General features: G+C 45.1%; 1 protein-coding gene across 1 annotated transcript; it reads left to right on the top strand.

The window, feature by feature from the left end:
• Window positions 1-450: 450 nt before the first annotated feature.
• On the top strand, window positions 451-1,206 carry smim36 (small integral membrane protein 36; the record flags this gene model as incomplete). Its single annotated transcript, XM_083779855.1, has 2 exons — window positions 451-474; window positions 907-1,206. 2 exons carry the CDS (start codon window positions 451-453, stop codon window positions 1,204-1,206), a joined length of 324 nt encoding a protein of 107 aa, XP_083635981.1.
• Window positions 1,207-14,704: the final 13,498 nt, after the last annotated feature.

Genomic DNA, 14,704 nt, shown 5'->3' with positions numbered 1-14,704 from the left:
ACAGATCTCTCACCACCGCAGACCCCCACCCCCCAGGCTTAAGTTATTAAACGGAGCCATAGATTGCGGAAATTCAAGGTTGGAAGAAGGAGCAGTGTGCTGGATTAAAGTATTTTTACCACAAAGCCATGTATCCACGCTCGCTTATCTGAGTGCTGAGGGAGAGAGAGAGAGAGAGAGAGAGAGAGAGAGAGAGAGAGAGAGAGAGAGTGACAGATTGAAGAGGATAGACGTAGAGCCCTGCTGTCGCTCGACTGTCCAGTCTGGCGTTTCTCTGTCTCTCCACTCAATCTCTCTATCTCTCAATCACTCAATGTTTCTGTTTCGCAATCTCTCTACCTCTTCATCTCTGTACTTTATCTCTATCTAACTTCTGGCCTCCTCCCGCCTCTCGTTCTCCCCTCAAGGACCCCCGGAGGGTGGGCCTCGACGCAGCATGAGGCAGGCGCCATGGGCTTTCTGGCGAACTTCCAGGTAAGCATGGGACGACAATCGTTTATTTAAAAAGAAATGTAATTTAGTTATTATTATTTATAAAGAAGATTAAAAAGTGGAGATTAAATTTTTTATCGTGACATTGTCCTCCAATATAATATAATGGAGGACAATGTTATATGTAGGATCAATTCGCTTTTGCCGAGCTGCATATCCGGTACCCTCTTAAACCCTCTATACTTAGTAAAAACAACTCTGCACCAAATCTCTTCGCCAAAAATAGCCGCTGTTGTAGGTTGGCCATTTTTGGGGCGAACGTTCCTCTCAGAATATGGATGCTGGGGAGTCAAGTGCTTGGTTAACAAAAAGTGCTATTTGAACAGTTTTAAGCATATTTTTGATCATCGCGGTAATATCGTTAATCGCAAGTGTTTTTGGGGGCCACAATAACCCGTCCCCTTAACCTACCAGGAGATCGACCCGGTCACGTTGAACCTGTGCATCCTCATCGCCAGCTACGTCATCCTGCTCCTGGTCTTCCTCATATCGTGCATCATGTATGACTGCCGGGGCAAGGACCCCACCAAGGAGTACGCCCCGGACCCCCAGCCCGACGACGCGCCGCCCGGCGCCCAGCAGTCCCCCATCCGGCTGGTGGTCATGCAGAGCGCCCCCGCCCCGGCGCGCTGGGACGCCACCGCCAACATGATCACCACCTACCACGAGCCGGCCCGCGCCGACTTCAACGAGAAGAAGAGCACGATGGTCTGAGCGCGGGACAGGCACAAACCAAAAGGGGTCAGGACTCTTGATAAGGACTCTCTCTGGCTGTTGGATAAAGCATAAACTTGATAAGGACTCTCTCTGGCTGTTGGATAAAGCATAAACTTGATAAGGACTCTCTCTGGCTGTTGGATAAAGCATAAACTTTGTATATATTGGACTTTTTTTGTATATCTTTATGAATATCTTTTTTTATTTTGGACCTTTTTTACGTTTTTTGCTCCCTTGCTTTCGGGACAATGCTTGGGTTTGATCTACACAGGACCAGATTTGGACGGTAAGGGGAGTGTGTGTGTGTGATATTTAAATGCTGTGCATCCCCTCTGGGTCTAGAACTGTCATATAGCAGAGAAATGGCAACACTATAGAAATGTCTTACTCTTGAGAGTGTACAGTTAGATTTGTACACTCTCTGAGTTAGACGTGACTCAGGGAAATAATGGTTGCATTTGTCAGAGTTACAAATGTATAAATGAACACCTAGGATTTCACTGGGAAAGAATAAGAGGGGTTTTATAGTTTTATTCTTATTGTTGGCAACCGTTACTCTTTTCTTTTCTTTTTTTGTAAAGCTGGATTATTGCCTTTTGACATCTGAGAAAATATATTTGTCCCACATTGAGGTCACTGAACTTTGCACCTGAATCAAAGTGTACACTTTGTACTGCATGAGGTTGAACTACTCCTTTAAGTAGGCTACAGTACTTAAGTACAAGCCTGTTGTACTATAGAGACATATATTTCCTATTTATCCACATATATGCACATATATGAACCTGGATATGGCATATATATATGCAGCATAGGCTATATTCTGCATATACTTGCCATATATTGGCATAACATGTTAATATATTTAAAATAAAATCATAGCACCACCATTAGCCTTATCATGTCGCGCACCCCCTAGAAGGTGCCCGCGCACCACAGTTTCGGAATCACTGGGCTACATGGACTATATACACAACCAGAGGTTGGTGGTGATTTGTTATGTACTTATGTTTACACAGTTACTTCAGTAGTGCTGTCGCCTCAAAGCTAGAAGGTCCTGGGTTCGATTCCCGCTCGGGACGCTGTGGGCGGCGTGTTTCCTCCTCCGCGTCATCAGTGCCCATACCCGAAGGTGGGGCTGGCGAAAGGGCCTTTCTGTGTGGAGTTTGCATGTTCTCCCCGTGTCCCCTAGGGTAGGTACCCTCACAAAAAACATGGTCACTAAACTGCCTCCCCCTGGCCAGCCGGGGCGCCTGATGGAGGGGAAAGGAACTGGTTGGAATAATGTGTTCCTTCCACGCGCTACGTCCAACCAGGGAAACTCCCCCCTGTCAGGTGTAAAGGAGCAACTTGGACACTCAAGCATGAAGGAAGCATGAGTTCAAGTCTGTTGCTCTCCCCTTGTCCCCCGTATATGGGGACTAGGTTGGTGGAGGGTGTGTAGAGCCCAGGATCACATTAGATGATTGACACAGGGGTGAAAAATGGGTTACAAAATCGTGGGATAAAAAAATATATATAAAAAAAAACAGTTACTTCAGTAACGTTTTGAATAAACTGTACAGCGCATCTTTTCCAGGACTTATCAATTCAATCCAAAGGAGCTTTATTGGCATGAGAGAACAAATGTTTACATTGCCTCTGATTGGCCGGTAACGTCCCCTTCTGACACACGCGGAAGGCGGAAGCTTGGCAAGAATCACAAGGACTTACTACAAAATAAAATAGAGCAAGAAATAAATAAATGTGCAAAACAGAGAAACACAGTGACACATTCTGATGATTCAAAGAATAAATAAGCTTTTGTGAAGTTACTACTGTACATACTTGAGTAGTCTTTTCACCAGATTATTTGACTCTTATTTGTAATACCACTTTTACTTCTACTTGAGTCATTATTTTAAAGTAACAATAATTCTACTTGAGTATAGCCTAGTAGTTGTTTGGGTATACTCCACCCACCTGTGCATATAGACACCCTGGGGGTGGCCATAACTGTGGTGTACCATTAAGCACAGCTTTACACCGCAGCACTGAGTAGCTACAACTGGACTACAGGGCACTGCTCCATGGATTTGTCTATAGACACAAGAAAGCAAATACTCGAGTCCCAAGGTACAAAAGGTAAATATGATCTGTTAAGGATGTGATAACATGATACAGGCTTATGTTAACAAAATGGGGCCAGGCCAAAGTCAAGTGTAGTTATCATACACACACCAGCCACATGCAGATAATGAAGTATGCAAACAAAGTGTGGAGAGACCTAAACTGTAATCTATGACAATAAATACATGATAGCTCTGTTTGTTGTGTTGAGCATTATAGCATTCTCAAGGATACAGCAGGTTGGAATATAGTATCTATCTATAAACGCACCACATATGTCTGTCTGTACTCATGCGTGTACTGCTGTAACGCACGTAACTCGAGAACCGTTCGCCCCACGACTTCAAATTCGACACACGCGTTCCACACCCCCACAAGAAGTGCAGTGCCCGGTGTGGAGTCGGTCGGACCCACGGTTGTCCAGAACCGCCACAAAAAGGCCTCTGGACAGGCCCTCTGGAGCTGGCCTGTTCTGACATCACAACACTCATAACTCACAACATATTTGGGCTTGCCTGACACAGAACTCCATAGGAATAAAGGGACACAGTAGATACAGAAATCTCCATATATGGGCATAAAAGGGACACAGACAGATGGTTGGAACGGGTACTCTGACACGGGTACTGCATACCCAGGTGGGGCATGGGGTACTCTGACACGGGTACTGCATACCCAGGTGGGGCATGGGGTACTCTGACACGGGTACTGCATACCCAGGTGGGGCATGGATCTCCAACTTCCATCGTTACAGACTCAGTGCTCTACAGCTGGGCACCGGTCTAGTAGATTGATACATTGACTTTGCTTTTAAAGGGAGTCATTGGGGAAGTGTGTGTGTATTCAAAAGTGAGTGCGTGCGTGTGTGCATGCTCTCCTACTTGGTGTAACTGAAATGTATTTAGTGGTTGCCAGACCAGAACCCCCTGTGATCTGTGCAGGTCCGCTGTCACTGCAAAACCCTCCAGCCCTGCGATTTGAACGTTAGATTATTTTTTAGCAATGTGAAAATGACCAATCTTCAAGTTAGACAGTTTAATATCTAATGGATAGATTTATGCTACTAGCAAAGCATAACCATGCCATGAGATAAACAGGGCAGAGATGGGTGGGGAAGACACACAGTAAAGTTTGTCAGGATCGGGACACACTGTCATGCTGGATTACCAGCCAAGGTGCCGGCACAAGGCCACAAGAGACATCTTTAAATTAGTTATTCTTTTCAGAATCAGAAAGGCTTTATTGTCACACCTTAAAAATAATTAACAGTACAAGAAGGGTGAAATTAATTTGCCAGGGCTCCTCAGACTTTAAGTTCATTAATAAAATAAATAAACAGAATATGGCTCTATGACATCACTATATAAAAAACATCAACACAATAAAAAACTATGGTGCTAAAAAGAAAGTATGCTTTTCTAAACAATAAATACAAATATAATTAAACACGAGTGATGGACTTTGCAGCAGCAGCCAATCTCTGGTCTAGATATAAGCTCGGAGTGTGCCAGTTTTTCTGGTCCGCGGCCCGCTTGCTGATGATGTCAAATCTCAAGTCCACCAAACTTCCGTGTTGTTTCCTATGGAACATGAACTTGAATAGTTCACATCCGGCTGTGATGATGTCCTCCTTGTTGGCTTGGACGTCCATAAACTTGTCCATAGCCCTCTCCACTTTGTCAAAATCCAAATACATAATTCAATTGGATTTATCCTAACACATGCTAAAAAAAACCCCATCCTACTCCAAAGTACTTGGCACATTCCCAATTCTCAGTAGGATTGCCTTGCCAGCACTGCAGATTAGAGACAGTGCTGTTACCTAATAATGTTGGCAGATGTACACATGCAAAGAAAACGTGCAACAAAACACGACTTATATCACTCTCACTCACACACACACACACACACACACACACACACACACACACACACACACACACACACGCACACACATCCCAGCCGGCTTGATGGTGATTGACCAAAGGCCTGCGGGAAGTACTTTACACTAGGGGGGGGGGGGGGGGGATGAGCGTTTAGTAGGGGTGCGCGTGGTTTAAGAATACTATTTATTTTATCCTCCAACCAGTCCACTTTTTATTTATATAAATAATAACGTGACATTTCTATTTTATTTTTTTCCCTCCTGTCCGAGGGGGGGCTGTGCCTGGGGGGAGGGGGTGCTTCAGCCCCTCCAGGACCCCTACTTCCCTCAGCCATTTGACCACCAGGAGCAGCTGTGGGTGCAGCCAAATATTCCTCATTACTGAATGGAGCTGCCCTGGACAGGTCCAATTAGATTTCCCGCTCAAATTCAGGTGGGACATGACTGCAGATCACAACAGCAGATCAAACCATGCCAGTGTATACCAGAGTGACAGTACACATACATATAACATAGTGTATATACCCCCAATAATAGTGTATCCCATGTGGCAATTATATCTTACTATACTGTTCTGGATAACCTGTCCGTACACTGGGCGTCACCAAGTCAATTGGTTGGACAGTTCTCAAGACGGACTCACAGACCCATGTATTGTAGTAGGCCTATGTACAACCATTTGAGCAATGCACACACGCACACACACACACACACACACACACACACACACACACACACACACACACACACACACACACACACACACACACACACACACACACACACACACACACACACACACAGGTCTCCACTAGGCCAGGTCAGGTTGTGGCCTCCTGGTGGCGCTATAATAGGCCAATGTGAAAAGGGTGCCATTTGTTCTTACGCCTTTGATGGCAAGGCGATGATTTGAGGCATTTTGTTCAAAAAAGTCCACCTGTTGGTGGCGTTATAGCAGGCCAATGTTAAAAGGGTGGGATATATTCCTCAGCCTAGTAGGAAAGTGCGTAAAAGATTTCACGTAAATTGCACGCTGCGTGATTTCAGGCTTTTTGTTTAAAATGGGGCAATCCTGTAAAGCTGTGCAAAACAGCCTTCGGCCTGGTGGAGACAAAAAGGAAAGGAAGGAAAAACAGCTATACTGTATCACTGTTATTACTCTATTATAACACTTCTTCTAATTGAACGTGTACAAAGGGAACCAAATGGGCCAGTGAGGGTTTCACATTGTAGCAACCTGCGTGGCTGCCATGCACACTAATCCCGCACCAAAAGTAGCAATGTGCTTTGTACAGAAACACGTTATGTACAGCATGCTAGCAAGGAGAGAAGTTAACCCCTTCTGTGAGACTGAGAGAGCAGCGCACTTCACTGCTTGCAGTTTGAGAGCAGCTATAGGCCATACCTGTAAGCTTTTTGTTAAGTCATAGTGCATGCAAATATAGAAAGATTGAATAGGTTTGAGTGTGGGGATGTTCATTCTATCTCTCTCTCTCTCTCTCTCTTCCACACAGGCGGGCGGGCGGGCGGGCAGGCAGGCAGGCAGGCAGGCAATACGGTTACTGCTCTTGTTTAGTGTATAGCGATTACCACCACTATTCCATTTCGGGTTCATGAACCGGTCGGGAGCGGATGATATCGCTACGTCATGTTGTAGTATTGTTTTGTAGTCAGCAGTCTTCCAGAACTTCCTTTTCCCTCAAACCGATTTGTCTCAATAAAAGCTACAGGCTACGAGAGCTTTTATTGTTACTCTTCCGGTTTGAAGGAAAAGGAAGTTCCGTTTGATTGTTTCTGCCTGATGACTACAAAACAATACATGACGTAACGATATCATCCGCTCCCGACCGGATCATACGGCACTTTTGGAACAGAGACCAGGCTTTCCCCCGAGGTGGAAAGCCTGGTGAGGCGAGGTTACTCAATGTGTAGTTACCAGAAGGCTATAAAACAAAATATCAAGCTGACTTAGGTGGATATGTGCTTTTCCTTCTCAGACAGTAGTCGTAGCAATAACATTTTACCATGTGCTGAATAGAATGCATGGCCATGCATGGTATCACAGTGTACTGTACTGTGCTGTACTTTGTCTTGTCTCTGTTTCTGTCTCTCTGTCTCTCTCTCTCTCTGTCTCTCTGTCTCTGTTTCTGTCTCTGTCTCTGTCTCTGTCTCTGTCTCTGTCTCTCTCTCTCTCTCTCTGTCTCTGTCTCTGTCTCTGTCTCCTGTCTCTGTTAGTCTCTGTCTCATCCTCCTCTCTCTCTCTCTCTCTCTGTCTCTGTCTCCTTCCGTCCATCCTACAGGAGCAGTGTGCAAGTTGTTATATTACACACACACACACACACACACACACACACACACACACACACACACACACACACACACACACACACACACACACACACACACACACACACACACACACACACACACACACACACACACACACACACACACACACACACACACACACACACACACACACACACACACACTTCTTTTCTGGGAGGTCCCTGGAACCAACTCGGTCCTTGGTGGTTTTGAGCACCACTAATATAGAAACATACCTTTTCAGGAAACTGTTCTGATTTAGAAGACACTTTGTAGAATCGGCCTCAGGTGTTAAGGGGTTCACCTATAATTTAACCTAGTGACTAGGCATGTCCTTATAGGTGAACATTGTTCACAAATAGTTGATGTTGATGCAGAAGCTCACAACGAGTTGCAATGAATGTGCTGTGTCGTGAGTTAATTTGTAATAGCTTCTAGGTTTGATACACACACCTTCACTCAGGAGAGGGAGGAGCTGACCACCAAACTCCTGTGTAATGCAGCGACTGACACCAACCTAGAGCTGGACAGCTGGAGAAGCCCAAGTCCTTTGTCAGGATGGTATTTGTGGACTTCTCGAGTGCATTTAACACAGTGCAGCCTCACCTGATGGGACAGAAACTCCTCCGGATGAATGTCAACTCCCACCTCATACTGCTCATGCTGTCTTTCCTCACAGACAGACACCAGACCGTCAGATTCAATGGCAACTACAGCTCTAACCGGGGCACCACAAGGATCTGTCATCTCACCAGTCCTGTTCACCCTGTACACAGATGAGTGCAGCAGCCCAGACCCTGACATGCCATTCATCAAATATTCAGATGACACGGTTATTGTCGATACCACCAACACCAATAACCGCATCATTGGGGTAATGGACTATTTTGCTGAGTGGTGCAATAACAACTTCCTGGACCTAAACCCCAGCAAAACTAAGGAGCTGCTGGTGGACTTTAGGCAGGGCCCGCCCACTCCACCTCCGGCCCTAGAGATAAATGGCCAGGCAATAGAACGTGTCGAAGAGTACAAATACCTCGGCACCACCATCGACCATAAGCTCACATTCAACGCGGAGAACATTCACTCCAAGTGTCAACAAAGGCTGTTCTTCCTCAGGAAGATGAGGAAGCTTCAGGTCCGACCATCGATCCTGCAGGCCTTCTACAAGTCCTTTGTAGAATCCATAATGACCTTCAACATCACAGCATGGTTTGGTGTGATGCGTGCCATCAACCGGAACCCTCTCGACAGGGTGGTTAGGATCAGCGGCAAGATCATTGGGAGGAACCAGGAGTCACTCAGCAGCATCCATAAAAAAAGGACAATAAAGAAGGCCTCTGAAATAGTTGAGGACAACACACACACCCTCCATAACCACTACGAACTAATGCCCTCAGGCCGGCGATACAGAGCATCAAAACTCACTAAAAGGGGCTCAGCTAGCTTTGTGCCCACCTCCATCAGACTCTTGAACACCTAGGCTGAACAAACAACCCCCCGCCCCCCTTTCCACCTGATGGACTATATAGTGAATGCATAGGTTGCATACAGTAAATATTTAGATTTTAATCATTAGTACTATTATTATGCTTTTAAGTTTTTATGATCTTTTATATAGTAACTGTGTTTGTGTGTACTGTGATCTCTGTTGTCTTTTCCACTGCACAAAAGAAGTTTCCGAAAGGAAAAATAAAGTTCTTTGAAGTGAAGTTCAAGTAATAAACCCTCACATGTGGCCCCCATGGCATTCTTCTGTTGACAGTGCTAATGTCTCTTTTAAAAGCCAGAAACAAAACCCCTCTTTCTCACACTGTGTGTGAATCGACACTATTCTTTAGCCCACGGACAATAGACGTGTGTGTGTGTGTGTGTGTGTGAGTGTGTGTGTGTGTGTGCACGTGTGCATGCGTGAGTGTCAGACCAGATATACAGTAGCATAGTTTGTATAGGCTTGCTGTTGGATGCTTTTATTGCGTTCACAATACATAGACTAGGATCTACTGTTGTGAGGCCTTTGGTGTGCAGCCTTTTGAAAGCAACGAGAAAGACACATACTGTACAGTTCTAAACTGTACAGTTATTATACACTGTGCATAACGTCAGTCTTACCCAATACCCAATCTTTCTGTTTTATGAACACAAGGCTGCTGTACTTTATACCTCATACTTTAAATGCTTAGTATGAGGTATAAAATACAGCAGCAATTGTGTTCATAAAACACTGAAAGATTGGGTATTGGGTAAGACTGACGTTATGTATCTTTCAGGACCTTTCACTGCTTCGTCTCAACCATTACTCAATGGCTCTGGTCTCAGCCACCGCGGTGGATATTTTGACATTCCATTTATTTATTTTTTAATGTTGCCACTACTGTTGGAGCAGCCATAAACTACACAGGTTCATCCCGATGTTCTGGGCATCTTTGTAATGTTAGTGTTTAGTAAAAAGCAGGTAAAAGAGTAACGTTTGAGGCAGACTAACATCAGTTACTCTGCCGTTCACTATAGTAGAAGAGGTGCGCCTGGTGAGGGTTTAAACCCTGCAGCTATGTCGAGTCCGCCTACAGGAAATACGTAAGCTGCGACCATGATTCGTCTATACTGTGTAGGCTAAAAGCTCTGTATTATTCTACAGCACCTCATGTTCTATTCACCATGAAGCTCCATTACCTATTTATTACAGTGGTTCTCAGACTTTTAATAAGCGTTGTCTTTTACAGCTGGCAGCACCGTTCTGACACACATTACTATGGTGAAGACGACCTGCTGGTGCTCTCCTTTTCCCAGGGCCTGAGCATTGTGTTTAATCATTATTGCGCATAGGCCTATAGGAAATATTAGGTGAACTAAATCATGACAGATTCACGATAGATGAATGGTTTTTTTAGAATATGAAGTTTATTAAATTTGTCTTTTTAAAGTGTATTGTAGGATACCGGCATCTGCAGTCTTGTATAGGATGTATGTTCATTCTGTCTGTTACGGCCTTTTGTCTAGGGGTATGAAGGCCGTAACATAACTAAAAGGACAAAGAATTTAAAACTGTCAAATGTTAACTTCCTGTTGATTTTGCCATTTTTATTAGGAAGAAAACCTGGACTGGGTCTGTGGATCCTAGTCCAGATCTTCAAATGGGCCTAGTAAAATCAACAGGAAGTTAAACTTTTTATAAAATAAAAAAAACTGTACAAGTTTTGGTTATGTTCTATATTGTCTGAATCAACTTTGTGCTTGTTCACATGAGGCATATTTTTTATTATCAATTTTTAATCCCTGGAGCAATTATTATTGATTTCTTGTCCACATTTGGAGTTACATCATGGCAAGGTAACTACTCAACCCAAACCTCAACCAAAGTGGTCTTGCACTTTAAAGGAGCATTCAGTGATTTGGAAAACCCCCCAGTCTGCCCCGGTAACAAGATGTGCACATGCACGCACTACAGTGGGGAGACACGCAAGTGACGCACCAGGCCAACAGCACGCACACCAAGGCCCGCCCCCACTCGATCATGATTGGCAGAAGGCCCCCCTCTATCCTGATTGGATGAAGGCTGGGCCACCTAGCCAAAAACAAAACCCTGGACCCCAGGGGTTAACTGGGGACAGGGACTTACTTACTTACGCCTGACACCCTTTCCAGGGTATAGGCCGTCGACAAGGGACCTCCAGAGTTCTCGGTCACTGGCGTTCTTTTCTATCTGCGACCAGGTGCCTCCCAGCCTCTTGGTGTCTGCCTGGAGATCCCTCCGCCAGGTGTTTTTGGGCCGACCTCTGTTTCTCTTCCCCTGGGGGTTCCATGTCAGAGCCTGTCTGGTCGTGTTTGACACTGGCTTACGTAGTGTGTGCCCGATCCATCTCCATCTTCTTCGTCCGATTTCATCTGCTGCTGGGAGTTGTTTGGTCTTCGTCCATAGGTCTATATTGCTGATCTTGTCTGGCCAGTGTATTTTCAGGATTCTTCTGAGACATTTATTGATGAAGGTTTGCACTTTATTTGTTGTGGTCTTTGTTGTTCTCCATGTCTCTGCCCCATAAAGCAGGACTGATTTTACATTAGAGTTAAATATTCTTATTTTTGTTTGTTGTTGTATCTCTCTAGAGCTCCAGATGTTTTTGAGAAGTAGGAATGCTGTTCTTGCCTTGCCTATCCTGGCTTTCACATCTGCATCAGTACCACCCTGGTTGCTGATGATACTCCCCAAGTAGGTGAAGGACTCTACTTCTTCCAACGCGTTGTCCCCTAGAAGGATTGGCTCTGTGTTGGTGTTATTTATCTTAATGAGTTGTGTTTTTCCCTTGTGGATGGAGAGTCCTAATTGTGAGGAAGTCTCTGCCAGTATTTTGGTTTTTTCTTGCATTTGGTGGTGTCTGTGTGAGAGTAGTGCCAGGTCGTCGGCAAAGTCCAAGTCGTCTAGCTGTGTCCATAACGTCCACTGAATTCCGTTCTTTCTTTCTTCTGTTGTTTTTCTCATTGTCCAGTCAATGGCAAGTAGAAACAGGAATGGGGATAGTAGACAACCCTGTCTGACCCCAGTCTTGATCTCAAACAGGTTTGTGAGCTCCCCATCGTGTATCACTCTACAAGTCATTCCAGAATAGCTGTTTTTGATTATGTTGACTAGCTTAGTGGGCACTCCATGGTGTCTTAGTAACTTCCAGGTGGTCTCCCTATGTACACTATCGAAAGCTTTTTCGTAATCTACGAAGTTGACGTAGAGTGGTGAATTCCACTCTAGTGACTGCTCTATAATAATGCGGAGCGTGGCAATCTGATCTATACATGACCTGTTCTTTCGGAATCCTGCTTGCTGGTCTCTAAGTTGGTGGTCAACTGCATCCTTCATTCTGTCTAGGATTACTCTATTTAGCACTTTCCCTGGCACTGAGAGTAGGGTGATCCCTCTATAGTTGTTACAGTTACAGAGGTCTCCTTTCTTTGGGAGCTTGTTGATAAGGCCCTCTTTCCAGTCTGCTGGTATCTGTTCCTCTTCCCAGATCTTTTTGAAGAGTGGATAAAGCAGCCTCACAGTGGTATCGACATCTGTCTTTAAGGCTTCTGCCGGGATGTTATCTGGCCCTGTTGCTTTTCCGTTCTTCAGCTGTTGTACTGCTTTCCTGATCTCCTCTCTGCTTGGTATATCACAGCTGATGGGGAGGTCGGTCTGTGCTGGTTGTATCTCTGGGGGGTTTGTTGGTGGGGGTCTATTGAGCAGTTCTTCAAAGTATTCGGCCCATCTATTTAGTTGGCCGTCCTTTGTATTAATGATGTTTCCCTCTCTCTCCCTGACCGGTCTTTGTGGCCTGCTATATCTACCTGACAACTTTTTGGTGGTGTCATACAGCTGCTTCATGTTTCCATGCCTTGCTGCGTCCTCTGCTTCTTCTGCTAGGTTGTTGATGTATTTCAACTTGTCTGCTCTAATGCTCCTCTTTACTGTTCTGTTGACATCAGTATATTCTGCTTGCGCCTTTGCTTTTGATGCTCTTGTGCGGCTCTTTGTCACTACTTCTTTCTTTTCTTTCCTTTCTTGTATCTTCTGTTGTGTTTCTGTAGTTATCCACTCCTTTTGGTGGAATTTCCTGTAGCCAACCACTTCTTGGCATGTCGAAGTTAGTGTGTCTTTAATTTGTTGCCACTGCCTCTCAATGCTGGTCTCGCCTTCAAGTAGGTCCTGTAGAACTTCAAATTTATTGGAGAGTTTCAATTTGAATTCTTCTTGTTTTTCTGCCCCTCTCAGTAGGCTCACGTTGTATTTCTGTCTGTTAGTTGTTGTCTCTGTCTTGTTTTTCTTTAGCTTGAGCTTCAGTCTAGCAGTTAGCAAGTGGTGGTCTGATGCTACATCTGCTCCTCTTTTAACTCTTACGTCTTGTAGTGATCTTCTGAATTTCTTACTTATGCAGATGTGGTCAATTTGGTTCTCTGTAGTATGGTCTGGTGATACCCATGTTGCTTTATGTATCTTCTTATGGGGGAAGATGCTGCCTCCTATCACCAGCTTGTTCAGTGCACAGATGTCTATGAACTTCTCTCCGTTGTCACTCATCTCTCCGAGTCCGTGTGTTCCCATCACCTCTTCGTATCCCGTGTTTACTTCTCCTACCTTTGCGTTGAAGTCTCCGATGAGGATGGTGGTATCCTTCTCTGGGTATTTGTCCAGGATGTTCTGAAGTCTGTCATAGAACTCTTCTTTTTCTTCTTCTTCACTGTCGTTTGTTGGTGCATAGCATTGGATAATGTTCATCTTTATTTTCTCTTTTGTTGTTCTGAATGATGCTGTGATAATCCTTGGTCCATGGGCCTCCCATTCTATCAATGCTCTCTGTGCAGGTCTTGATAGCATGAGAGCTACCCCTTGTGTGTGTGGGGCACCTTCATCTTCATGGCCTGAATAAAGCAGCAGCTCTCCACTCATCAATCTTTTTTGTCCAGATTGCGTCCATCTTGCCTCGCTGATTCCCAGTAGTACGAGATCGTAGTTTCTCATCTCTTGCGCTATTTGGAAGGTTTTCCCTGCTTGGTACATTGTTCTTACGTTCCATGTTCCAATGGCAATGCTTTTCCTGGTTGAGAGAAGGGTGGTCGGTCCTGCGGCTTCCAGGGGATCCTGGCTTTCACCACCTAACGTCATACGTCCTCGAGCTGAAGAACTTCTCTCTTCCAGTGCCGAATTCTCTTTCTGTATCCTTGTCGTCGTTTCTGTAACGGAAAGTGTTTTACGGGGTGGGGTTGTTGGCCCCACGCCCAACCCCCAAACCTGGAGGACCGGGTGCTGCTTTTTGTCTGACCTCTACTCTAAAACCTGCCCGGCATGGTTAAACCTGCTGAGGGTATGAGCCCCCTCCGGTATAGCTTTCAGAGTCACGGAGGTACGCAAGCCTCCCCACCACGACAAGGTAGCAGCACGGGGAGGTGGGGACAGGGAGGAACTCCTTATATGGTCAGCAGTGCACACTCAGTGAAATCTAGAGAAAGAAATACACCTTTAACTAATAAAAACCAATCAGAATCAGCATTGAATGGGCACAACAAGGTGGCTACAAAGCCCAGCAGACCAGAGGCTTGGTTTGGTCGGGTGGAGTGAGAGGACAGAGGAAGCGATTCTCTGCTGTCGAAGCTCAGGCTGACATGCAGTCCATGAGCCATTAGCCAAATTCCAATAACTACAAT

Source organism: Protomyctophum parallelum (genome assembly GCF_964188405.1).
Source record: "Protomyctophum parallelum genome assembly, chromosome: 13".
NCBI classification, from domain to species: domain Eukaryota; kingdom Metazoa; phylum Chordata; class Actinopteri; order Myctophiformes; family Myctophidae; genus Protomyctophum; species Protomyctophum parallelum.
The sequence above is the reverse complement of the archived record's forward strand: the minus strand, read 5'-3'. Positions and strand labels throughout refer to the sequence as shown.